The 26,936-nt window shown below is 40.9% G+C and overlaps 2 protein-coding genes across 10 annotated transcripts; both read right to left on the minus strand.

Moving 5' to 3' along the window:
* Window positions 1-7,978: 7,978 nt before the first annotated feature.
* LOC136671504 (ammonium transporter Rh type C 2-like) lies at window positions 7,979-15,373 on the minus strand. Of its 9 annotated transcripts, none has more exons than XM_066647200.1 (12): window positions 15,131-15,214; window positions 13,973-14,191; window positions 13,643-13,835; window positions 13,146-13,296; window positions 11,755-11,902; window positions 11,486-11,652; window positions 11,239-11,376; window positions 11,024-11,160; window positions 10,173-10,297; window positions 9,992-10,065; window positions 9,539-9,612; window positions 7,992-8,503 (listed from the first exon to the last, which is right to left on the minus strand). In XM_066647200.1, exons 1-12 carry the CDS (start codon window positions 15,135-15,137, stop codon window positions 8,464-8,466), a joined length of 1,473 nt encoding a protein of 490 aa, XP_066503297.1. In that variant the 5' UTR covers window positions 15,138-15,214; the 3' UTR covers window positions 7,992-8,463. The 9 variants fall into 9 exon arrangements, 6 of the variants coding, with proteins under 6 accessions (XP_066503302.1, XP_066503297.1, XP_066503298.1 ...); XM_066647201.1 differs by lacking the exon at window positions 15,131-15,214 and adding an exon at window positions 15,310-15,373 and having other exon boundaries at window positions 7,993-8,503; XM_066647203.1 differs by lacking the exon at window positions 15,131-15,214 and adding an exon at window positions 15,287-15,301 and having other exon boundaries at window positions 7,993-8,503.
* A 6,106-nt stretch (window positions 15,374-21,479) lies between these two features.
* On the minus strand, window positions 21,480-26,396 carry rhcga (Rh family, C glycoprotein a). The gene is made up of 11 exons (XM_066647115.1): window positions 26,125-26,396; window positions 24,919-25,111; window positions 24,430-24,580; window positions 24,172-24,319; window positions 23,920-24,086; window positions 23,667-23,804; window positions 23,443-23,579; window positions 23,224-23,342; window positions 22,820-22,893; window positions 22,608-22,681; window positions 21,480-22,396 (listed from the first exon to the last, which is right to left on the minus strand). The coding sequence occupies exons 1-11, from the start codon at window positions 26,348-26,350 to the stop codon at window positions 22,363-22,365; spliced, it is 1,461 nt and encodes a 486-aa protein (XP_066503212.1). The 5' UTR covers window positions 26,351-26,396; the 3' UTR covers window positions 21,480-22,362.
* Window positions 26,397-26,936: the final 540 nt, after the last annotated feature.

The following is a 26,936-nucleotide window of genomic DNA, read 5'->3' on the forward strand; positions in this document are numbered from 1 at the left end:
GGGTTTCCTCCGGGTGTCTGTCTGTGAGGAGTCTGGTGTGTTCTCCCTGTGTCTGCGTGGGTTTCCTCCGGGTGACTCTCTGTGAGGAGTGTGGTGTGTTCTCCCTGTGTCTGCGTGGGTTTCCTCCGGGTGACTGTCTGTGAGGAGTCTGGTGTGTTCTCCCTGTGTCTGCGTGGGTTTCCTCCGGGTGTCTGTCTGTGAGGAGTCTGGTGTGTTCTCCCTGTGTCTGCGTGGGTTTCCTCCGGGTGACTCTCTGTGAGGAGTGTGGTGTGTTCTCCCTGTGTCTGCGTGGGCTTCCTCCGGGTGACTCTCTGTGAGGAGTGTGGTGTGTTCTCCCTGTGTCTGCGTGGGTTTCCTCCGGGTGTCTGTCTGTGAGGAGTGTGGTGTGTTCTCCACGCGCTCCAGGTGCTCCGGTTTCCTCTCATAGTCCATAAACACATGTTGGTAGGTGGATTGGTGAGTGAGTGTGTCTCCCTGTGAAGGACTGGCGCCCCCTCCAGGGTGTTTTCCCACTTTGCGCACAGTGATTCCGGGTAGGCTCTAGACCCACTGCGACCCTGAACTGGATAAGGGTTACAGACAATGAATGAATGAATGATGCTGTTTAAAAATGACAAATGAGAAGAATTTATTGGACATTGCATTCATTATAAGCTCCATCAGGAATGAAGGCTGCAAAAGCATGGGCGTCAATTTGTTCTGTTCTTGGGGGTAATACCGTATCCAAAAGTACATGTGAGTTCTGGTTTAGACCCTGATTTAAAGAAGGTGAATGTAGCGTATTAATACTTTACTTATTTATTTTGAATAAAGTGACAATTGTCATTTGTAATACGACAAAGACAGGTACCAAATTACAAAAGAGCAGGAGAATGTCTGAATTTTTAATTACAATTATACATTACACAAAATATGATTTGAAACTAACTTTGTACACCCAGTAACTGTAACAAAATAAAAAAAATCCACCTCTCGGCTTTTCCTTCTAGGTTCAAGACCATCCTAACCTTAACCAAACCCCTAACGCTACATAACGCTACATAGTTTTAGTAGCGAATGCACTTCTCATTGATCTAAGGGTGTGAAAATATTACAGTCTTCGGCCCGATGCCAGAATCTTTTCACATTTTCCACAGTCAGTTTCTGTTACAGACAGAAGGTGTAAAACTAGGCAAATGAGTTCTGGAAGGTGAGCCTTCACACATGCGGACAAACCTGGTCTCAGTTGTTGAGGTGGGTCTCGCCTTACACTTGGCTCTAAAGGACAACCAGGTGGGAGAACAGAGGGAAAGCTGAAGACTTTTTCTTCGCCCTTTTGTTTGGTGGCCTGCGGTTCCTGCCTGTTCCTGTCTGAGTCCTTACAGCCTCTCCTCCCTACTTGTCTCCCTTCTGTCAGGTAGCCACTCCATTTTCTCTGACCACTGAAGGAAGATAATGCATGCCTGTCCTTGTCACTTAACCGAGGGGATTGATTAAAGGGGCCTGCCAATCAGTTTATTCCAATCAATTAGTCTCCATTTGTGCAGAGCTTTGGCTTAGGCAGAGCTTGCCATAATCAGCAGTTCCACCTAGTCATTAGCTGTAATTCTAGCCCTGATGTGGCTTCAGCTCCTCATTCATGGGCTCAGTCTTGACTAGGGGTGGGAATATGGCGCAAGGAGCGAGGCGAAGCTGCCCTTCTCTTTATGCCGAGCAGATGCTATTTGTCTATTGAACCTATCCATCGTCACCTCTAGATCTCTGGGGTTGAGACCAGGCCGGAGGAACAGAGGAACCGTCTTGTGAAAGGAGGTGTGAGCCGAGTCCGCGGACGTGTTAATGAGGAGAAAGGAAGTTAAATTCGCACAGACTAAAACCAGCACCCAGTGAGATTATGCAGTGCGTATAGCAAGCCATTTTACACGATGACTTCATACAAGGGATCGGTCGTCGCCCTTTTATAGACTTCAAATGCAGATCTTCTTTTGAGCACTTAAAACCTTCCCTCTTGCTCCATCACATAGTTGAACACCTCGCCCATTCTCTGCTCCTTAACTTGTCAATCAAACTCGGCGAGTGACTGAAAAGGCAAATAATCAGCTTTCAAATTAGTCACCATTATGTAGAGACCCCTTATGTCCCTCCTACTCTCTTTCACCCAAGGCCCATTGCAGGTGGATCCTCTAATTAGATGAATCTTTTAGTCCCAGACCCTTGCGGTCTTTACCGATTGTTCGGCCAATATCCCTTTCATTTTGGGCTCGATGCCTCCGCCTTTGTGCGCGAATCAACAAGCCCCGCGCTTCCAAAGGATCGACTATTTCGACTATTTCTCTTGACGCACGGGGCTCGCTCTCCTCATTGTCCGCGAGGTCATGCTCCTGTGGACCAAAGCTGTTGACCCTTACAAATGGATTCATGTCACATTGAGCAAGGCTTGATTGGGTTTTAACAAGAGGCCAAGGTTCCCGTCCTGAAAGAACCATGAATGAGCATAAAGAGAAAATGGACGTGAGGAGACGTTTGAGAACACCAACACACGAGAGGCTGGAAGGGAAGGCTTTTTTTAATGAGAGGACTTGCAGAATTGCAGGAGATTAGCATGACAAGGTAATGCAGGTTTTGAAAGAGCATGATGCCTTAGGAGAGCACCCTCTCACTCTGTCAGTAGTGTACTGTACCTCCGGCGGGGAGCGATTGAAGAGAACGGAAAGAGTGATTTCATTTGATCCACTGTCACCTTCACGACACTCCTGAAATCTCAAGAATGCCTGAGTTTCGGCTCAGTTTTCCTGTCGGTTTATAAGCAGATCACGACGTTCGTGGGTTGTTCTCAGTCACGTGATTCCAGCAACACACCAAATGAAGGGGAAGCCTGTATTGGGATGATTAGACAATAGAGGAATATAAAAGCAGCTGTGGTTAGAGAAGAGGGCTTAGAACCAGAAGGTTGTTGGTTCGATTCCCACGTCCGGCACTGTCCTCCTTCCTCAATCCATGGCTGATGTGCCCTTGAGCGAGGCACTGAACTCTGGGTGTGTTTTCACAGCTAGTGTGTGTGTTAACTGCCACAGATGGGTTAAATGCGGTTTCATTGTACCATGACAAATAAATACACATTAAGCACTGTCTTCTTCTCCAGGGGTCCTTTAACTCAAAGGCACTGATGAAAGCGCCCAGTACTGAGACATACACTGTGTTTGTAAGTAGTCGGATGATGCCTCTCTGCATTAACGTTAAGTTTTCACCAGTTGGTTCCCACAGCACCGAGCAAAACGACTCCTCAGACCACACAATCAAGTCAGGTTATTCAGGTGGAAGGAGACATTTGCCAATAAAAAGCTGATTTCAGCGTTGTGTTGTGTGCTGGCGACAGCTTTAAAACATCTGCAGGAAGTACAACTTCGGTCTCACCCTGAGCCAGGGGTCTGTTTTTCAGTCGGATTCTTGCAATTGTCTTCTTACTGAACAACAACGTTTGATACTTGGTACATGTTCCTTGTGGTTTATCAGTAAACAACGTAAACTGCAGTCTTAATGAGAGCGTGCGAAGCTCCCTGTTCACAAAAATAGCGTCTGCCTCCATCCGCAGTTCACACAGTGATGTGACATCATCCGCAAACAACCTATGGGATGTTTCCTTGGTTGATCATTACTTCCTCGAACTCTGCTGATGATCTGTTTCTTGTTTTGACCTGTTGCTGATTCGAACCTCTTTTGCGTCTCATTTAGCTCAAAAACAACGTTCACCAGAACAGATCAGCGCTCGCCACCGTCTTTGCAAAAACCCACGAGACGTAAATGAGAGTCACTTACAGCTCTAAGTAGTAACATTTTGGTGCAGAATAACCAAGAACTTCAACGACTGTGTAAAAAAAGATCTATTAGCCCAGATGTACCAATCATCCTGCACCAATCAACCCCTCCAAGTGATATAATTATCAGGTCAGGAGGGGAAAGGCTGGTGAATAAAAGACACCACCTTTCTCTCAGCCCCTACTCATAGCCCACCATTATACCCCACCAACAACAGGCCAATTTGTCCGCGAGGCCCCTTGTGCCCACACTCCCTGCCAAGTTATTTAGCTCCTCTCCTGCACTTCAATGGCAGGTACTGATTAGAGGGGCTGAAATCTCCCTCCCCTTCTCCAAAAGAAGAGAAGAGAAGCGAGAGAGAGAGAGAGAGAGAGAGAGAGAAGGGGGGGGGGGGAAGAAAGAAAAAAAAACTAGCCCCCTTCATCCAGGCAATCTTTAATCTGATTACAGGCTTTCTACAGCTTTTCAGACAAGACCAGCCTTGCGGGACAATGGCAGACCAAGTGGTTTCACACACAGCCTCTGAGCTATGTGATCCAAGTGTGGAGACTCGGGGCGCTATCCCTCCGCCCGTGCTCCTTTTCAGGTCGGACTATAGCCGGGTCAGCCCACCTGCCTGCCCACCGCTCTCGCATAGGGTCAGGAAAGAGAGAACGGGGGTGGGGGGAGGTGCGGAGGGTGGGATTAACGAGGACATCTCTGTTACAGGGTCAGCTCCTTCCTTTCCTCTCCAACCTGCCCTCCCTCCTCCTATCCCCTGCAGACTTGTTTGATTAGGAATGGCGGATCTGACCCCGGCTCCTTAGCTCTCGCATGCTTCGGAGTCCTCTTCCAGGCCATGGGAAAATCGCTCAGAAAATCAAGCCCAATGCCCACCCCTGACCCACAACCCTCCTGCTGTCTGCCTCATTTGTACCTTGTAATCCCCCCACCCTTCAACGAAAAAAAAAAAACCTGAGCACGCCCCTGCATATCCTCCCAGTCTTTTTTTATTTTTTCTCTCTTCTTTCCTTCCTCCCCCTTGTTTGACTTTCCTCCTCAGAGGCTTTCCAGCAGAGATCTCCTCAAAGAGACGCTGCAGGACATAGAGGCTAAGCTAATGGACGTGAGCGAGTGATCCCACTTCAGACAGAGAGCCTGACGGAGAGTGACCAGGTCAGATCTAAGAATTCAGGTGAAATTGTGTCACACGGATCTAAACTTTTAACACCGAAGGATCACTGGATTAAGAGAAAACATACCTTGTAAATATACTCACTGTCCATTTATATGAGTTCCCCCGGAGCCACACAGGAGCACATTGTAAATCTAGTTACAGACTATAGTTGACCCATTTCACTCTGTTTATCAGTGGTCAGGACCCCCCAACTGAGCAGGTACCATTTGAGTGATGTAGTGGTGTTGTTAGGGTTAGTGTATGTTGCTCTGGTATGAATGGATCAGACACAGCAGTGCTGCTGGAGTTTTTAAACACTCTGTCGACTTTGTTAGACACTCCTACCTTGGTTGTCCACATTGTAGATGTAAAGTCAGAGACAGTAGTGCGTGGAACGTCTAGTCCTTCATCAGTGACACAGGACGCTGTCGGCTGGACGTTTTTGGTCGGTGGACTATTCTCAGTCCAGACACTGAGGGGGTTTAAAACTCCAGCAGCACTGCTGTGTCTGATCCACTCTACACCAGCACAACACACACTAACACACCACCACCACGTCAGTGTCACTGCAGCGCTGAGAATGATCCACCACCACATCACACCTGCTCTGTGGGGGTCTCCGTTGAAGAACATGGTGGACAGTTTCATGCAGCCACTCCACTTAGAAATGTGAGGAAATCCACATGGACACGGTGAGAGCACATGGATTTCCACAGAAACTTGGTCACCTACACTCTCAGGCTGCCCTCACTCATGGACGTGAGATCTGCTGCCAGTCTGAACGAGGGACATTCACTAAAGCCTTGGGTGTATTTTAAGTTCATTAAATGTCATGGGGGTTGATCAGGAAATGACCCCCTGGCACTGCTTGACCTCTATAAAAGGAGCCTATTTCCATAAGAATGGAGGACTTGAGTCTGACCAGAGGGTGACCAACAGGCTTCCACTTATGAGCAAGGGACCTAGGACTTGTACCCTACATTTGTCTTGTACTTTCCATAATTAGAATGAAATTAGAATTAGAATGAAACAGGAAGTTTATTTCAAATTTAAGCTTATATTATGGTGTATTGAAGTTATATTTATGGTGTATTGAGCCTTATCATTTAAACAAGGGAAACCAGGCTGAAACACTCCTTATAGCCTTTGTGTCAAAGTGGTTGGTGGATGTACACTGTGTCCAACAGCTTGTAGACATCACTTACGAATCACGGAGTGAATTCAGCTCATTTAAGGTGCATCGATTTTATACACATTCAGCCAGGCCGAGGTTCAAAATGCCCAAAGCAGGTGGGCTGTGGAGTCGTGGAACTGTATAGTCCAGTACCTTTGGACTGAGGTAGAGTGGCGGCTGTGATCCTAATCATCCAGCATCAGCATGTGATCTCACTAACATTCTCATGGATGCTCTCAGATCCTCAGAGATAGGCTCCAAAATTTTTCCTACTGCCGAAAAGCTGGGACTAAAAAAAAAGCAACAGCGAAAAAAAGGTCTGACCAGTGTGGTGTTGATCCATTCAACCTCTGACCCTCACCATGTCTGTGCAACCGGCTAAACAAACAGTTCAGGAGCTGCCCAGGGGCTGGACAGCTGTCTTAGGAGACAAACAATAAAACAACCTCCTTAAACACCACGTCTTTGTCCAAGCCCTGTGAATGAGAGGGGGACAAAGGGAACATAATTGGGTCTAACTCACACCAGCTCCATCCCTTTCTACCGCATTGTTGTAGTCTAATACATTATAAACTTATTTGTTATGTAAGGTAAAGAATGATCACTGCAGGATAAAGAAACACTCTTTAGGACCCTGCAGCTTTATTTCCAAATAAGCAGCTGATTAAAGGGCCCTTCCTGATCAGCATTGTTTATAATTACCCACTAAATATAAAGCAAATAAATACATTTGCTGGTCATTTAGTGTGGTATAAATTATATTGGGAAGTTGGTCAGTCGGATGTTAAACATTTTAAAGCAAATAAATACATCACAACATAAAAAAAAAAAAAAACAAAGAAAAAAAAAAAAAAAAAAAAAAAAAAAAAAAAAAAAAAAACCACACCTCAAACAAAACAAAACTGGCCTAATTTTGTCAGATCAATGTCGGTAAACGATTCTGTAGTTATCATGCAATTTAATAAATAAATAAATAAATAAATAAGAGGAGTGATTACAGATTTTAACAGCCTGTTAGAGTGACAGAAACTGACAGAAAACAGGCCAAATAAAAGCTGTCAACTGAAACAACGAAAACGTCTATAAACACCTTCACGAAAGAAATCCAACCCAAAACATAAATGATTGTTCCTTTTAAAGCAGAGGTGCACAACTCCAGTCCTGGAGCACCGGTATCCATCAAAGTTTGGTGATTCCTCCGCTAAAACACAACCCTTAAACCTGTCAATTAACAGATGAGTTGAATCAGGTGTGTGTGAGCAAAGGAATCACCAAACTTTACTGGATACTGGCCCTCCAGGACTGGAGTTGTGCACCCCTGCTTTAAAGGAACACTACATAATATTTTCACCTTAAAATTACAGCATCAAAAATTGCTTTAAAGCGTCACCGACCCGTAACAGAGAGAACTGACTCTCTGACATTGCTTTTCCAGGCTCAACACTGCAGAAACTGCACTATGTAACTTTTGGAGGACAAATTTTCCAGTGGAAGGACCAGGGGAGATGATGTTTTTTTTTTTAAACATTTAAGATCTTAGTCTGAACTCAATTTAATGGTAAAATTTAAAATTTGTTTCAAGTCAAAGCTCCTTTAAAGCTGCAGAAGGATTTGGAAACAGCTTGATGTGGAATATTCTGGTTCATTAGTGAAGTCCATGTCTCAAAACACTGTTCATGGGTCCTCTGTCTAAAAGGATCCTTGTGTAGATATCACTGATACACACCTGATATTTATCATAATGTGTGTCTTTAATAAATTAATCTCAGTTCGTCAACAGTAATCTGCCAGAAAACCTCTGCAAGACATTTTTCTGTTTGTTATGGGATTTTTTATTTTATTTTATTTATTCACTTTTTTTTTAAAGTATAGAAATAACAGTAACATTTCAGAACTGTGATCTACATTAAAGAATATGCACATCCATGTGTAGAGCTACAGAACATACTCAGGTAACTGAGGTATTTATTTCATGCCAAATGTTCACAATTACAACATATTACACAACCGCTTCACAAGTTCAAACCTCTTCAAAACATTCACTTCAATAAAGAAAATTGTGCATTTTCTATTATCAACAAGTCATTTACCTTCTATTTTATAGACAACGTACTATTTAATGAATGCATTTACAGCCCACACTACTGGCCGCTCTCAGGGGTCACTAAGCCTCCTCTTAGACATCAATCCTTCATCTACACACAAACCTGAATATTTTATATATATATATAATTAAGTGCTGCTGCAGTTCATCTTCTTTCTCATCACTGAAGACCCTGGCTGTGCCCAGTAGGCTTCAGCGCTGACCACAAGAGAGAATCCAGTGGAATGCGACTCATCAGACGGGGCGGATGTCTGTTGAGAAATTAGTCTCTATCCTGGAAATTAAAATCAAATCCAAAGATATAAGGTGATATCCACAGCTTAATTATTACTGCAGCTGCCATCAGTGGTCAGAACAGTGCACGGCTCTAATAAACTCAACAGTGGAGGAAGTGTGATAACAGCCTCAAAAATATCCATAACGTACAAGGCTCTCAAATCTCAAAATAACCAAAAGAATTAATGTAAAATATTATTTAAAATGGTAAGATGTCCTCTTTATTCTGTACCACAGAGGACTCTTATTAATGATGTTCCCCAAGACTAGTTCAGCTGATGGGCCTTTGGGGATCATTTTGTGAATGTGAGTGTAAAGAACGTTTACTTAACCTCCACATTTATGAGGTGTACCTTTAAAATAGGTACGTAGCCTTTAAACCTTTAAGTTTTGCGAAGGTTTAAGCTTTTTTAAAACAATGTGTGTGTTTAACTGCATAGTTTCCTGTTTGGACTGAATTAATGGTACCTTATAAAATAAAAACAAGTAAAATCTTGTTTACTATTAAACTCTTATTTTGTTGGAACTTTGCTTGTCCGTACCACGTGCTCTTTAAAATAATCCTCACGTCGTCCAACGTTTTTTTTTTTCAAAGGTTTTTTTGAGGGGCAAACAAACCAGGTTCTTCTAGGCGTCTTTGTTTTTAAGGTCGCAGTGCCACCATGTGGTACTTTAGAAAAGTGCAATACAACAACTGAGTGCATTCAAAGCTCCCGCAATTTATTCACCAAAGAAAGACATTCTGTTTAGTTCTATATCAATCCTGAAGGGTACGTGTACATAATATAACACACAGAGATGCGTTTTTATATGAAAATGACACTTATGGAGGAACTTTGAAATGGCTAGACACCGGTTTTCTTGGCTTGGTTATTAAACCAGGCCTGGCCCTTCATTTATAGAATTCACTGCTGCAATATTCGTCTGAAAAATAGCAGATATTTACCCCCAAATTGCAGGTAAAGTTTAGTAAACAGAAAACAAAGAGATTGAATCTGGAATACTCTTCAAATCATAAAAGATAGCCACTTACACATCAAAGTTTTGGTTTGCCCTCTGAGTGCGATATTCCATAACAGGAGGAATGCTCTCCTCGTCTTCAGGCATCTAATCAGAACCAAGTTACGGAGATTTTAATTAATATATAGATATATAACTAGACTTCTAAAATGAAATGTAACACCTGCCACCTGCAGTGACACCTTGTGCTATTATAGGAAAACTTCACACCACATACTAGAACATTTCTGTGAGGATTTAAAGACATTCAGCCATGAAAGAATGACTGGAGTCAGGATGCTGACTTTGGATGGATCACAAACACCACTCCAACTCTTTCTACACCAACTGAATGGAGCTCAGTGACTCCAGAGTACACAGCTCCACTTCTCCAAAGCCCAATGCAGAATGGCATCATTTGAAAACATGTCCAACAGCACGCTCTAGTGGTCTAATAGCTCAACTCAGGCACTTGTCTCTCACTCACCTCCCAGTAAACCTCATCATCAAAGCAGTCGTCATCCTCTGGGTCGCCCCAGATGGGCAGCTTCAGGATTCCACCTACACACAGCCAAAGCTCTGTTAATCAATATGCACTTGGTTTATTTAGTGCAACTGATTTTAAAACAGGGGTTTCATTGATAAAAATTAAATAATAGAGGACTCACCCACCAACATGCCACCTCCCAGTCCGAACAGGAGAGCCACACACAGCCCCGCGGCCTGATAACCTCCCTGTGTGCCCGCTGTCCTGTTCATGAACTTGTCCACAAAGTTGAATGTGCTGATCAACCTGGTAAATGAAAATGATTCAGAGAGGTGACACGAACAGGTTGCTACGGGAAGCATTCTCTCACTCGTCTGTGGACAGTTCCACACACTCAGTCCACCAACAAATGCATTTTCAGCATTTGGAGCACCCCTCTGTGCATATATTAAAATTTTAATTCAGATTTGGATTATCTTTCATTGCTCAGGACAGCAGTGCACTTAGGAATTTTTAATCCCATTTGTTTTACTAAGTTCCAGAAGTGACCTCATCTGTGGGGACCAAGCATTTCCTCTTTACACATTCGACATCGTGTGAATTTTATTTAGGATTAGAATCACTTTATTGGCCACAGAGGAATTTGTTCTCTGTATTTAATCCAATCTCTGCAGTAACACACACACACACACACACACTAGGGGGCAGTGAGAACACAGGCCTGGAGTAGTGGGCAGCCACAGGGGAGCAGTTGGTGCCTTGCTGAAGGGCACTTCAGTCATGACCTGCTGGCTTTGGGGATCTGAACCGGCAACCTCCCGGTTACAAGTCCAGTTCCCTAACCACCAGGATATATATTTATGGGAAATGTATGATTAACCAGAAGCAAGTCAGGGTTTAGCTGTCCATTTTATGTCAGAATGGCTGCCTATGAGGAGAGGTGTGTATCATTTTCAGAACAAGGGATTCTCATTGCTCACTAGCAGCTCAACACAAACTCCCAACATCCCAGACTGTGTATTTAGCACCCACCCTTCTTTTCCGTAGACAGACTCTGTTGCAGTGGCTGCTGTGATGGCACCTACAATTCCTCCAAGCAGGCCTGGCATGGCGTGCAAATTATGGATCCCACAAGTGTCCTGGATCTTCAAGTGCCTCTCCAATAAAGGCTGGGTGGAGAAATCCGAGGTTTGACATAAGTAGTTCACCTGTGTCATGAGTCAATAAGTTCATAAAGGAGCACTCACCGAAAGCACCAGGTAGCCGAAGGTGGATAGGATCCCGCTGCAGAAGCCAACGATGAGTGAGCCGTAGGGTGTGATCATAAATTCACCTGCTGTTCCCATGGCAACGCCTCCAGCCAGGGTGGCATTCTGGATATGAACCTAGACCACAAACAGACTCGTTACACTATGTTCCTGATCTGGTAAATGACAATCGATCAACGCTGCATGACAGTTGCTGTCACGTGGTCTGCGTGATGTGGAAAATTACCATGTCCAGCTTGCCCTTCTTGGCTGAGAGGCTGGAGATGGCGAAGGCTGTGAGGACACTGGCGGCCAGGCTCAGGTAGGTGTTGATGGCTGCCCGGTGTTGGCCATCTCCGTGGTTGGCAGTGGCAGAGTTGAAACTTGGCCAGAACAGCCAGAGGAACAGCGTTCCTGGGAAGAGAGAAGCTTATTTAAATCGCTGAAGGTCTTCTTTAGCATGTTCCTCTTCCCCATGGCTAGCGTGAGAATATTTCTGAATGAGAGTGAACTCACCAATCATAGCGAAGACGTCTGAATGGTAGTGGGAGCCTTGTAGACGTTTGCTTTGATGTAAATTCGGTCGATAAAGGATCCAAGATATGACCAGACCATAATAAGCTCCAAACATGTGAATGGTCATGGAGCCACCTGCGTCTTTGGCCTGTATCAGGGAGGTTCAGATAAACACACACATCACAGGCTACTTTGAGATCAGCAAATATTTACCCTGTGGTTTCAATATAAACTTTATTTAGTACCACCAAGTGGCCAACTTTGAGAGAGAGAGAGAGAGAGAGAGAGAGAGAGAGAGAGAGAGAGAGAGAGAGAGAGAGAGAGAGAGAGAGAGAGAGAGAGGGAGACAGATAGAGAGAGAAAGAGAGGGAGAGAGGGACAGAGACAGAGACATAAAATTTGAGAGCCATCCTGTAGTCAATCAATAAACAATGTGGCTAACATTTGAATTTACACCATTTTGCAATTACACAATGTGTTTTCAAACTGCTAAAGACATTTTTAGTATCCAAAGTTTTGTCTGGATTAGTGGTGGAGCTACAAAGCTAACAGTACTAGCAAACATCAGGAACACGTCCCCAAACTGCTTTAAAATAAACATTGCTTAAATTTCCCTCATCCCAATGCACGCAGTTGTTCATTAAAGTCACATACACGTGTAAACATGGCTTAGCAAACACTATGACCTTAAGCAAAATTATAAAAATAATAATAAATAACCATGTTCTGTGAAACTCACACTGTGGCTGTTTTAGTTAATAGGACTTTTACCAAATTCCCTGCAAAGTACACCCCATTAGACCATAATGCTGCTAGAACACATTTGAGACATGTGTTGTTTATATTAAACATGTCTTCATTTCAATATTCAAAATTAGCAGTAATTTTGTAAAAAAGAAACAACAGTAAACACCACTAATCACCGGTGAAGCCTGAGGCGTCCATTTGCCACATGTGCACGCAAAGAACAAATGGAATTCAGCACAGTATTTGCCTCTGCAGTGGATGACAACACAGTGTTCAGTGACAAGGTGGGGTCATGTTCATTTGCAGAGTTCACAGTAAAGTCATGTTGTGCCCTAAGCCCAAGTTTAATATGATTAAATCCTTAATGAAACCTTGGATGTGTTTGGTAAAGGCAGAGAAAACATCTGTGCCACTCCACATATAATATTCAGACAGAAGTGTGTGGAGGGGGAGTGTAGTGAGTTGTGCTGCTGCCCACAACCTCCCACTCTGGCTAACGCTGTCTGACAAAGACTATAAAAGGTACATATAAATCAAATGCGGTGGACCTATGAGGTGTGGAGGTTGTAAATTAGCTGTGAGAGGAAGTAGTGAAGGTGAATGAAGTCAAAGGGTAGATAAGGTAGGAGTACACTATCACTTACATGAATAACATTCAGGATGATGTACTCATCCACTGCAAACAACGTGACTCCAAACAACGTCATCACCATCAGCTGCACTGGACTGACTTTACCCAGACACGCTCCGTAAGCGATCAGACTTCCGGCCACACAGAAGTCAGCATTGATGAGGCTGGAGAAAGAAGAATTGCGCTGAACACAAAGCACAAAATAAACATATGTTTTAAGATTTGATAGCAGCTGAATTAAGTAGAACCAGTTCAGCAGGATCACATCAGTCATCTGAGTCTCTCATCCCGACAGTTACGAAAAGAATGAAATTGGTAGCACACACAGCGTATGACACCATGTCAATAAATTGTGAAGTTATGAAATCACTTGATGCCGAAATATGAGTAAGATACAGGAGATCTGTCTGGCTCCTTCACTCACTACTCACTGCGTCTGATTCATGGTGCAGGGTAACGCTACAACCAAAGACTCAATTTCTAAGTTTTCAAGCGCAAGTGGGATCTCACTTTTCGATTCCGATTCTGATGGTTCTGTCCACTGGGTTGAAAGAGTGGAACCAGCCTTGCATCAGCAGAGCCCACTGGATCCCGAAGGCAGCGATGAGGAAGTTGAAGCCCACTCCACCAAAGCTGTAACGCTTCAGGAAGGTCATGAGGAAACCAAAACCAACAAAGATCATCACATGAACATCCTGGAAACCTGCAAATGCAATAGGTGCAGAGGGAGATGGGGACATGCATTCTTTTTTTTTTTTTATTCATTGAACTGGGCCTGATATAAATAAATACATGATTGACCCATTTTTAAATAAAAATTGAATGAATGAACGAACTCACTGGGATATCTGTAGTAGAAGTCATTCTCAGTGTTGCTGGTGATGTTGTTCTGGCGCATGTACTCGGCCCAGTGAGCGTCAGACTCACTGTTATAACGAACAAAGACCCCGAACAGAACGACCATGGAGACCTGCCAGACGAAGCAGACGGAGGGCAGACTGACCCGGACGTTGGTGTCCTTGGAGCGGTTACAGAAGGCCTGGCAGTTCCCCATGGTAGCTGAAAGGTGATAACCCACTGTGAGGAGACTCGTCTATCACAGTTTTGTAATTGCAGACTTTGACTGCAGAGGTATTTATGAAAGATGGGGTTACAGGAGTGTCACACCTGGGCAAGTGTGTTTTTTGGCTGTTAGCAGCAACAACAATCTTTTAGCACATGACTGAAAAATAGCCTGCAGCACATGCAACATACACATACAAACACACACATGCACAAAAACCCCACACATTCAGATCAATATCCCACTCTCACTGATTTAAATGAGGAATACACTCACAAAGAAATACAAATATTAATAGATTGCAGTGAATGAATTTCTCAATTTATAAACTGCAAAATTTATAACAGACGAGAGCTAGATACTATTAGAATGTGGTGCACATAAAAAATAAATGGATAAATAAATAAAACAAATAGTAAGCACCAGTTGGTTTATTTTGAAAATTTTTGAAAAATGTGAAAAGTGTTATTATTCTCTTTGTTTCCCTTTAAAAATGATTAATGTGTTGCATAAATGTTGCATTTCTATTAAGATATGGCATTTCTCTTTAAAATATAATTGTATTTTCATAATTTTACCAGAATTCAGCTTTATCTACAAAAATGATTCAAACTGAAAAATGTTGTAAAAATCCCTTTAAAAATTCCTGTTCTGTGTTTTTAGACTATGTTTCAGGGTTCTGTTTGAATGTGTCGGTACCAAATGAAACAAAATCAATATTTTACTAAATGACAATTAGTTTGCAATTGACTTAGCAGTGAAGAGTTAGTGATTTATGTTTCCTCATGTTTTCCTTTGTTTGTATACAATGTTTAACTAATTTAATTTTAGTCAGACATTATTTTTAAAACAGAAATCATGAACTGAACAAAAAAAAAAAAAAAAAAAAAAACAGAACAGAAACAAACAGAACAAATGTAAGAATCTGTACTCACTTTTCATGAGTTTCTAAATGTTTGGCAAAGAATTTTGATAGAAAAATAAAATACCAAATATATATTACATGTATATCATATATTACATTTCATACATGACCTGGGAAATGAGGAGTTTGCCAAAAACAAACTGTTTGAAACATTTCTGATAAAAACCTTTTATTTCAAGCTCTACTCACCACATGCCCAAGATGGAGGAAATGGCACAGACCCTATTCCTTCCAGGTCATTTATTTAGGGGCGTGGCCACATGCTGATTGAGAACAAGGAGGTTTTGTGTCAGTTTTCCATTGTTTTTTCAGTTTAAAAATTTTATTTATTAATTTTTTTTTTAAGAATTGGAACAACAAATGCCAACTCCATCCTGGTAGCAATATAAATTTCATTATACCTTCTACTGGGTATAATATATTATTTCTAAAATGGTAGTTTTACAGGGAAATTTTGAAAACATTTTTGGAAATTTTAATGCAACATTCTTATTTTACTGTCACTTAATATTGGTCAATTCTTTAGTGTTTCCACGTACAATTGATATGTGACTTTCTCCTTGTGCAATAATGTTTCAGATTGCATTTTTTGGTGTAGTGGTGGACTGTGAAAAGTGACAAGGGATTTCAAAGATACTCTCAATTCCGTTTGGCTATATTTACCACTGCAGCATGACAGTTTCTCAAGCCATGCACTTCAGCAGTGTTGAAGATAGCTTCTGGATTACTTCTAATAATCTGGATTATAATGGAATGTGAATTTGGTGATCGATCTGATCCTAATTTTTGAGGTAGCTTCTGTACTCCAAATACTCCCAGAATGGTTGTAGGTGTTGCTTAGATGCTACCAGTATCTTCATATAAATGTAAGTACATATTGGTGCCTGGTAAATAATAAATTTCTATCGCTCAGTATTATCTGGTGCTTACTGACTGTAAAAACAGAAACAAGCCACATTACTCCAGCATTTGTAAGACTCTCTTAAAAAGCTGAGAACTTCTTAAGAATGTTTCCAAAGATCTCATTTTTATTCAAGGAAGTGCCATAAGTCATTCTACTGCACATGCAAAACAGAAACTCATGCGTGCTCTGTACTAAAAGGTATTTAAATTAGAATGAATGGTATTAGTGCAAATTATTGATTTACAGCTTATCAATCAAAGTGACATTTCTGCATATTTTCTAACCTCTTGGAAGGAGAAAACAGTAATATAGGTTCACCACAGCAGGTTGATGACTAGAGGCGAGTGTTTTGTGAGGATTCAGGGCCTTAGGTACAATGTATGACGCAGGTCAACAGAGAAATCGAAAGAAACAACATCAAAAGCAGATGTCGCTGAACCTGTGATTGACAGAGCCATGATCTGGTATTCACTGTTACTCAGCTTTTCCGAAGCAACCTGGTTTACTTCTGTTTGCGACTGAAGTAGTGCAAGTAGATTCCAGACACCGGACAATTCATGTTTTCTTTTTTGGGGAAATCAGGGGTGAGGCCGTGTTGTATTTCAGGGTGTTTTAGTATATTCGCTATTGCACATTGTTCAATTGTTCCAGAACAATGCGGGCACAGGCTAATTTGTCAGATTACCTAGACATGTTTATCTTCAGCTCCATTGCTGCCAGTAAATAGACTGTAACATTTCCTGAAGTGGAAATCTGAAGTATTTATAAGTGTGCAGTGCAGTGGGTAAAGTTAATCATCTCTAGTTATTTACATCAGATGAACACAATAACATTCCTCTGCATTGTGAGGACCACACCAAGTTAATGCTCAGTAATGACTTACATTAGCTTAAAAAATAAAATTTAAAAATGAAGAGAAAATATGGTTGTTAGATATTGTTTGTTAAGATTACATTTAAATACATGTTTTATTGGTTGTTTGTTATATAACATATAATTTAACTAACAGGTTATTCAATGCTAGTCATGCAGTTGTGGAGACAAACTGCTTCATAACTGATTAATTTCTTCTCCAGCTTTAGGCAGTGACTAATGACACCTTTATTTCCTCAAAAAGAAGTTGCTTTAGTGACTGCTTTGCTTTAAAGTAAATTCTTCAAACCGTTCAAATCATTTCAGGCTTAAAGAGGGTTTTACCAATAAAAACGTTTAGGTTTATGCTTCTTCTTTGGTCATTAGGTTTTATATGTCTGCTTATTTTAATGCTTCAATAAAATGTAATTTTCCAGCTGGAATTAAATATGCCTTAGGTTTATTTAAAGTTGACAGTGAAAAAAGGAATTTCCCTATTCTGGGTGCTTTTTATTTAACTAAGAAACTGAAACTCACTCATTGTGTGAGCAATACGTCTGAAAATTCAGGTTTTAATGAGGATTAGAGCAATCAAAACAAGCTCACATGAAATTCACAGGGAGGAGACCAGGTTGTGTAAGCCCTACACACCCTATTCGCTGAGAAAGAACCACCACAACATTATACAACAAGTAGATGTTTTCGATATCAGCTCACACGGTGAGTGAAGACACAGGCTCATTTGTCAAATGCTGTAAACATGGTTTATCTTCAGATGCATTTTGGCCTGCAAATAGACCATGACTTTTTCAGAAGTGGAGTTCTGCAGGTTTTTTAACAACATAATACTTAGTAAAGCAACAATAAATGAAGGTGTGTGGCAGGTGATGGAGAGGAAATTGCAAAAGTGAAGCTGAAAATAAAAGAGTGAAAATGGTTTAGAGAAGTAAAAGAGAACTGCAGTTACATTACAACAGTCTCATTTGGGTTTAGTAAATTAACATTTATTGCTCAGAAAAAGGGGTTTGAATCTTATAGTCCCTGGTGATTAGATCTCAGTGAAGTACTGTTACTTCATCCATCCATCCATTATCTGTAACCGCTTATCCAATTTAGGGTCGCGGGGGGTCCAGAGCCTACCTGGAATCATCGGGCGCAAGGCGGGAATACACCCTGGAGGGGACGCCAGTCCTTCACAGGGCAACAGACACACACACATTCACTCACACCTACGGACACTTTCGAGTCGCCAATCCACCTGCAACGTGTGTTTTTGGACTGTGGGAGGAAACCGGAGCACCCGGAGGAAACCCACGTGGACACGAGGAGAACACACCAACTCCTCACAGACAGTCACCCGGAGCTGGAATCGAACCCACAACCTCCAGGTCCCTGGAGCTGTGTGACTGCAACACTACCTGCTGCGCCACCGTGCCGCCCACTGTTACTTCATATAAACAATTAATTAGCTGCCAATTGATAAATGTAAAAGTACTGCCAATGTGTGAATATTGGAAAACTATGAGTGTTTGACAGTGGTGCTTTCTGGGGTTTCAAATATAACGCTGCAATATTTTTATATGTTAAAATTACAACTTACAACTACTAAGATATGATGGATATACTAAGTTTTATGAATCAAGATTCAGGGTTGAAAATTTAATATCTAGTTATAATAAAATGGTATGTGACATATTTATGTTTAACTGGGAAAGCAAAACCAGATGTTAAAAGCAAGCTTTATTGAGGATGGACTTGTCATCAATCACTTTAGACCCTTTCTCTGGGCTGTTAAGAAAAAGGTCATTCAGGCCTTATGCCAATGAAGACAATTGTTGGAGTTGTTTTACATGTAGAATAATCATACAATATTGAATGAAGGATAAAAAATGTTATGAATGAACTAAATGTTTGTAAATAAAATACAAATAATCATATTGAATGTTTAATTACCAAAAACTAAGCTCAATGTATTAAATTTCTATTTTGTCTGTATCTCTTATCCTGTGTGTGTGTGTATGTGTGAGTCTGTATCTCTTATCCTGTGGGGTTGCGTGAGACAACAGGAGATGAGGAGCTTTACAAAAAGGGGGGTTGAAGTTTGAAGTTACCCAGAGCAGACTTCAAGAAAAGGCCAGATATTTTTATCCACAAACTATCTTTCACAAACAACTGCATTAATACATTTGGTTTAATCATTAATAGGTCTCATTATTAAAAAGTAATAATTGGAAATTAATTTATTTGTTTATCTATTTGCATTTAGTCCATTATTTGTGCTACAGTACATAACAAACAAAGAAAGCTTGGCAACAGGTTGTTCCTTTTTTAAGATAATGCTTATTTGATTATAATTCCATTAAGAGTTATATATAAGGTTCATGAAAACAAATTATTATTTGCAAAGAGGTTTTCTGATCTAAGCTTTGCTGCTGGTGTAATGGGGTTGCAAGTATTTAGTGGTAATTATCATATGTAGAAGTGCTTGTTGAGTCTTATATAAGTTTGAATATTCTTTACAGTAATCCCTCGCTACATTGAAGTTCATCTTTCGCGGATTTGCTATTTCGCTGGTTTTTTCAAGGGGGCTTATGGCCGCTATATTGCAGACTAGGTGCCTAAAAATATAATTTTCTTATGGTGTGTAAATTAAAAGTATTTTTTAATTATTTACATGTATTAGACTAGGCCTGTAGGTGACAAAATATATAATTTACAAGTATTTCTTAGGTACAGTACATGTATTGTTCATTCCACATCCAAGTGAAATATACTTACGCTAAATCACAGCTTAGGAATGACTCTATTAAAGAAATTTTTAGGATATCACATGTAGTTCCAGCTGAAAAACATTATAGAATGACTGTTTAATGCAAAGGGTGGGTTGTTAACAGTAACAGGGAGGGTTTTAAAAGTCAAAATACTCATTAAATACATTAAAAAATATATATCTTTCCTCTACTTTGTGGAAATTAGTTTTTCGGGGGTGGTCTTGGAACGCATCCCCCGTGAAAAACGAGGGATCACTGTAGAGTAAATTTAATTGGACTGGAGTACAGTATGTGATCGCCTAGGGCAGAGGGATCATGAGAGAATTTTCCTGTCTAAAATGGTTGAAGGATATTCAAGAAAGATGGCTGCCTGACAGGTTTTTTTGCTCTCACACTCCATGAAATTTTGCAAGTAATGTTAAAATTGTGTGTATCTTTTATTTGTTATGGCATTAACATGTATGGGTTGCTTTAATTTTACGAGACTTTAACAGTCTCGAAGGGAGGAAATGACGTATATTTAAACATATAATAATAGGGGAGACTATAAATTTTACCCCTCCCTTAGTCCCTTGAAAATGCAAATGTAGACCAACCTTTACATTCGCCATATTTGGAAAGGAGAAAGAAGCATATAGATCGGGGTCCTCTCAGAGAGCTGGGAGAGAGAAAATAGAGAAAGGAGAGAGAGAATGAGGCAGAGACATGCGCATACTGAATTGGAAAACTCTCTCATGGGATCCTTAAGAACTCATAAGACACTGTTTCTGTAAATAAAGATGTATTTACACCTTTAACCGTGTCTGCGGAGATTCTTTTCCATCACCTGTCTTTACAATACAGCAAATAAACAACAACAGAAGCTACACCACCTCTGTGGAATGGTAAAAGGAATGCTTTAATAGGACAGCAATTAGTTCAAGGTCCTTATGGTTAACTTTGGTGGCTTAATTGTCCAATGTCATTCATTTTAGGGCCTCTGGCCTTTGGTTCTTTCAGAAACCTAGCATACCGACTTGTTTCATTTAAACCAGCCCAAAAGCATTCCCTTCCAGGGATGAGCTCAAGCTAAAGCCTACAGTGTGTTTTGTGAAGCGAGGCTTTGCCATAGGTTTCCAAGAACGCACAAAATCAATTGCAAGTTCAAAAAAATTCTTAATAGTGGTATGTTTATTGCAAGCGGGAGTTGTGTATAGGAATCAGGGATCTCTGTGGAGAAGTGAAACGTGGATGGGAAATGAAGTAGAAGAAAAAGTCAAACGTTGAGTGAGGGAGGGGTCGTCGTCCAGTTATAACGTGGATAGGACTCTGAAACCATGACAAAGGCAGGCTGGCGTTATTACTCTGTGGGAGCAGTGCTTAAAAGCCGCTCATGTCCTCATTAATTGGTGCCAGCCGTACTAAGTTGTGGTCACTCCACTTCTCCTGTATATGGCTGGAAGGGCTGTTAATGTCACAGATGAGCTGTCAACAACTCCTATCGCTCTTCACGGATGGTGTTTTGACTTGCTGTCAGCTGAATTGCTGCATAAAAGTGGGCCTGGCGTCTGCACATGGCCACGGTTTCTAACAGTGGTCAGTTTATCAGTGTTACCCAGAACCAGCCACTGCATTTTTCAAATGACTTCATATCAGATATTCTCTTACTTTCACTCTATCATCTGATACATCTGCCAAACTACTGCCATTTTTAGATGACATTGTTTCGAAGTAAACTTATCAAACCTCTATCTCAGATCTATCTCTGTCTCTAAACTATCTCTGTCCAGCTTTGGAACAATGATTCTATCAGTTGTCTGTCAGTAAACTACACCTGATAACAGAGGACAGCCTGAGGTCAGTGTTTGGACAAGTCATATATGTTTAATGTCACTTCAACACAACTTTTACAAAAGTGCAGAAAAAAGCATGATTTTTACCAAAGTGCAGGGAAATAATTAACATTAGGAAACTGTTCCTTAAAACATTAGACCAAGTTTTAAACAATCTTGACAGTGCATGTTTGTGAACTCTTTGTTGATACATTCTAGATACATTCTTTAAAATCCAGTCACACTAGTACAATTAAATATTTAAGAACATGTGTAGTGAAGGCTTTGGAATCAGTAAATATTGTACAACACATCTAAGACAAAAATAATACAAAGACTTTTCAAAGTAAAAAAAAAGCATGTGCTAGATGTCAGTAGATGAATACAAAACATTCACGTAACACATTAAATAAGGCTATTCACATTCTTAAATCTAAGAACACTAACACAGACTATTGTGTGCAATAGTTATTGTGTCAACATTTAACACCATGCATGATGCAGAAGAGAAGGTCAGGAACAGAGGCTTAAATATGTAGCTCTGGAAAACAGGAGGAAACTAGATGCCACGTTAGCCGATACACTCGTTCACGCTTCCTGAAAAACATCCTTAATTCAAGATGTCTGTCACAGTAAGAGTAGTCCACTTTTTCTCTTTGAAGAGAGTAATTTCTCATACTGATATCACCTAGAGTCTATCATTACAGATTTGAAGTCAGTGATTTTACAAATATCTTAGAGGCCATAGTTCAATGTAAATAGAATACAATCAAACAAAGTGCCGCTGTGTTTGGCTCTGACCAGGCGCTTGACGACATCCTGGATCGTTGTTTACTGGGTTTCTTACAGCAGATCTGATCTGGATCTCCATTACTTTGTGGAAATCATGTCTTACAGCAGCCACTTAACACTGTTCGACAGAGAAGTTGGATTCTGACCTATAATGAATGAAACAGGAGGAAAAAACATGAGAAAATGCCCCAGAAGTCTTTAAATATCAGCTGTCTGAACTGAGCTAAAATATTGCAAATGTACTCCACTAAAATCCCCAACAGTCTATTGCTAATAAACAGTCTTCATAAAAAAACAACAACTATATAATCGGTTCCTTCTCTGCTGTTTGAATTAAGATGCTTTCCTAATACTTACACGTCAGGGTTTTTGGTGTCCATGTGGTCCTTGTATTCTAGAATTGGAGGAATGCTTTCTTCATCTTCAGGCAACTGCACATAGAAAAATACCAGAGGAATTATAATTAATTTCCAGAGCAGGGCTGAGTGCATAGTTTCTGCTGCTGATTTAGTGATTGCAGAAGTGTTATAGAATATTTTGCAGTAAACTAACACTTTGTTCTCACTCACCTCCCAGTATACTTCATCATCAAAACAGTTGTCATCTGCTGCATCTCCCCATATCGGCAGTCTCAGGATTACACCTATAAATATTAAAGGATAGTACAACGTTAGATCTCCCACACACTACAGGAACAATTGTATTAATTAAAAATAAGCCAAGAAAACCTTATACTTTAGGCCTAATTTGGTACAGTAAAGATATGACTTTGTCATGTTTAGAGTGAGACCTTTCAAAAGGTCAAAGAAAGATGTGTGGACATTACATTGACTGTGGTGTACAGTAAGCCATTTCCCAAAGAACAAAGCCCAAGGTTTTGTGAAATAAGACATTTCTTGACAGACGTTAGCTTTTAAGGTTTGCTCGCTTGATCAGGAGTTTATATTAATAGCATTCTTGAAGGATTACCTACCTACTATCGCTCCACCAATAATTCCAAAGGCGAGTGCTACAGCAATGCCAGCAGCTTGGTAGCCTCCCTGTGTTCCCGCTGTCCTAGTTGTACCCACCAACTCAAAGATGCTGGTCAATCTAAGAGAAGAACAGGTTATATATAAATTTTGCTTCTATGTTAAAAAAAAAAGTGGGAAATATAACTTTGACCATTTCAACTGTCCATAAGGACACCTACCCCTCTGGTCCATAGATAGGCACACTTGCAGTGGCTGCTGTGATGGCGCCTACAATTCCTCCAAGCAGGCCTGGCATAGCATGAAGGTTATGGACTCCACAAGTGTCCTGGATCTTCAGGCGGTTCTCCAAGAAAGGCTGGGTGGAGAAATCTGCATTTCAGCACTAGATATTCATATCGGGAATGAGAGTACAATTCGACAATGAGAAAAATATGACACTCACTGAAAGCACTAGGTAACCAAAGGCTGACAGGAGCCCGCTGCAGAAGCCAACGATGAGTGAGCCATAGGGTGTGACCATAAATTCACCTGCTGTTCCCATGGCAACACCCCCAGCCAGGGTGGCATTCTGGATATGAACCTAGACCACAAACAGACTTGTTACATAATGTACCTGTTGCTAATCTGGTAAATGACAATCGATCAATGCTGCATGACAGTTGCTGCTATGTGGTCTGTGTGATGTGGAAAATTACCATGTCCAGCTTGCCCTTCTTGGCCGAGAGGCTGGAGATGGCGAAGGCTGTGAGGACACTGGCGGCCAGGCTCAGGTAGGTGTTGATAGCTGCCCGGTGTTGACCATCTCCATGGTTGGCAGTGGCCGAGTTGAAACTTGGCCAGAACATCCAGAGGAACAGCGTTCCTGGGAAGGGAATAACTTCAGTGTTAAGGAAAAGGATCTATTCCTTTCTCAAGAAATTTTACAAGTCAACAGGCCTTTGACTTACCAATCATTGCGAAGACGTCAGAGTGGTAGACAGAGCCATTCAGCCGTTTGCTTTGGTGCAGTTTTGGTCGGTAGAGAATCCATGATATTGTCAAACCATAATAAGCTCCAAAAGTGTGGATAATCATGGAGCCACCAGCATCTCTAGCCTGTAGTAAGTACACGGTCTGATTAGGATTTGACGTTACTGTTAATACCTCTACAGTGGATATCAATTAAGTTTTAAGAATTTGGTGAATGGCTGGAGAAGGGCACGTACATGGAGGAGGTCATAGATGATGTACTCTTCTACTGCATACAAGGTGACTCCAAACAGCGTCATCACCATCAGCTGTACAGGACTGGTTTTCCCAAGACAAGCTCCGAATGCAATCAAACACGATGCGACACAGAAGTCAGCGTTGATGAGACTGGAGAGAAATGAAATATAAAACATTTATTAAACCTTTTGGACTGTGCAATGTGAGAGAGGACAAATGTTCAGAGCAGGATAGTCTGCACGAGGATGGATCAGTTATCTTTTCAGGGTCTGTGTATGACTAACTGGAGTCATGACTGCCTCTACGGAGATTTAGTGCGCGGAGATACATTATATAAAATGTATTTCACAAGTGCACCAACTAAGGTTTACATCACCTGGCCACCAGCAAATATTGGACCCACCATTAGTTGCATTTGTAGGAAAATATAGCAGGACTTTAAGAACATTTTCTGTTGAATTTGGATCAGAAAAAGATGTTGGACTTACTTTTCCACTCCAATTTTGATAGTGCTAGTAACTGGGTCCAGAGAGTGGAACCAGCCTTGCATCAGCAGAGCCCACTGGATCCCAAAAGCTGCAATAAGGAAGTTGAAGCCCACTGCTCCGAAGCTGTAGCGCTTCAGGAAGGTCATAAGGAAACCAAAACCAACGAAGATCATCACATGAACATCCTGGAAACCTGCCAGACAAAGAGCAAGGTGTTCAGACAAATTAAAGAAGCGTTTAATGGTCCACTCGTTACGGCCACATTTCCAAATAGGAATCTCTCAGAAACGCGCTGTTGCATTTCAGGCTCATGGTATAAGACGATTGACTGGATCCCAGCCAAAAGTCTCAATGAATGAATGACAAGCTTATTGTTGTTATACATCCTTTAACAGATCAGTGGCAGTAGGAGGATTAGCAGGTTATTAGGTGTTGCATATTCTTTTGGTGAACCGAGCTATTAAAACATATGTTCCTCTGTATATAGAACGTCAGTCTTAGGTGTGTGTGAAAAAAAGAGAAATAGAAGGTGAGTCTCAGAGATGACACATAAGATTGAATTTCATAATTAGTTTTAAATGTTTTATTAAACAGTAAAAAAAAAAGAATGTCAGCTCAGAGTAAAAAAAAGTAAGGCCATTGATTTCAGACTTAATGAGTTCATTCAATTTAACGCCAGCTGCGAGACAAAGTGCCTTGTCATTTTTAGACTTCACAAGATGACTTGATTTTGTAAATCATAGAAATAAAGACATATGCAAAGGTATATAAGATTACAAGATTGCAGGCAAAATATGCACTGGATGTAGTTTTAAGATTGTGCTTCAGCCCTAAATATTTACGTAGCATCGCACAACATGACAAAACAAAAAAAAATGTGTATTATTTCTTCTTTACAACTTTTTAAAATGTATCTAATTTATAGAAGTTAGCAGTTGCATTTTAACAATTTTTCAATAATGCAACCATTTGTCTTTCAAAGTGGATTTTTCACAATAGCATGTTATGAAACTACACAGAAAATTATTTATAATATTTCCCATGTCCATTTTATATTACGACCTACCTGTTGTCCACATAAAGAAACAGCAATGCCACTGAGGCCATTTGCTACTTAAAATGACTGTTTGCTAATTATAATCATTATAACAAAATTCCTGTTTCACTCGATGATCAAATCTAGGAGAAACCTGAATATGCACTTACTGGGATATCTGTAGTAGAAGTCATTCTCAATGTTGCTCGTTATGTTATGGCTCTTCATGTATTCTGGCCAGTAGCCATCAGCTTCGATGTCGTAGCGGACAAAAATTCCAAACAGGATGATCATGGCGATTTGCCAGACGAAGCACACGGCCGGCAGACTGACCCGGATGTTGGTGTTCTTGGGACCGCACCAGAAGTTTTTGCAGCTGTCTTGGCAGTTTCCCATTGTGGCTGTTGTCTTCAGCTCAATGAGTAGACCTTGTATCAGGACCGTGTGTACTCAGGATGCTGACAGCTCACTCATTTATAGCTGAATTTTGAGGGGTGTGTCAAATCTGGACACCTGTTTGGCTGCTTCAGGTGCATTTCTGACACATGACCAAAAGAAAAAAAAAAGTCTTGTGGGACGCACAAGACACATTTTCTGATCGATATCTTGGTGCTCGTGTGCCACTGACATAGCCACTGGAGTTTCAAAGATAAAGAGGTTTTCAGAGAATTATTTAAACTTCCTTGAACTGCATTACATGCATGAAATATGTAGAAAATAGAGCCGGGATTGAACTTAAATTATATGTTACAACCCTGTTAAAATTAAGGCAATGAATAAATAAAATCAGTTCTAAGGTTTTTCAGTGAGACACCTCTTTCCACTCTTTGGTCTATGGTCCAAACATGCCACCCACTGGAAAAGCAAGAGGCAAGTAATATTTGAATCGTTTAGATTAAACAAACCAGACACTTTCAAAGTAGCTGATGTTTCATGGAACTATTTTCTTAGCACATGCACAGCTAAATTCTTGTTTGCAGTG

Source organism: Hoplias malabaricus, chromosome 16, assembly GCF_029633855.1.
Source record: "Hoplias malabaricus isolate fHopMal1 chromosome 16, fHopMal1.hap1, whole genome shotgun sequence".
In the NCBI taxonomy this organism is placed as follows: domain Eukaryota; kingdom Metazoa; phylum Chordata; class Actinopteri; order Characiformes; family Erythrinidae; genus Hoplias; species Hoplias malabaricus.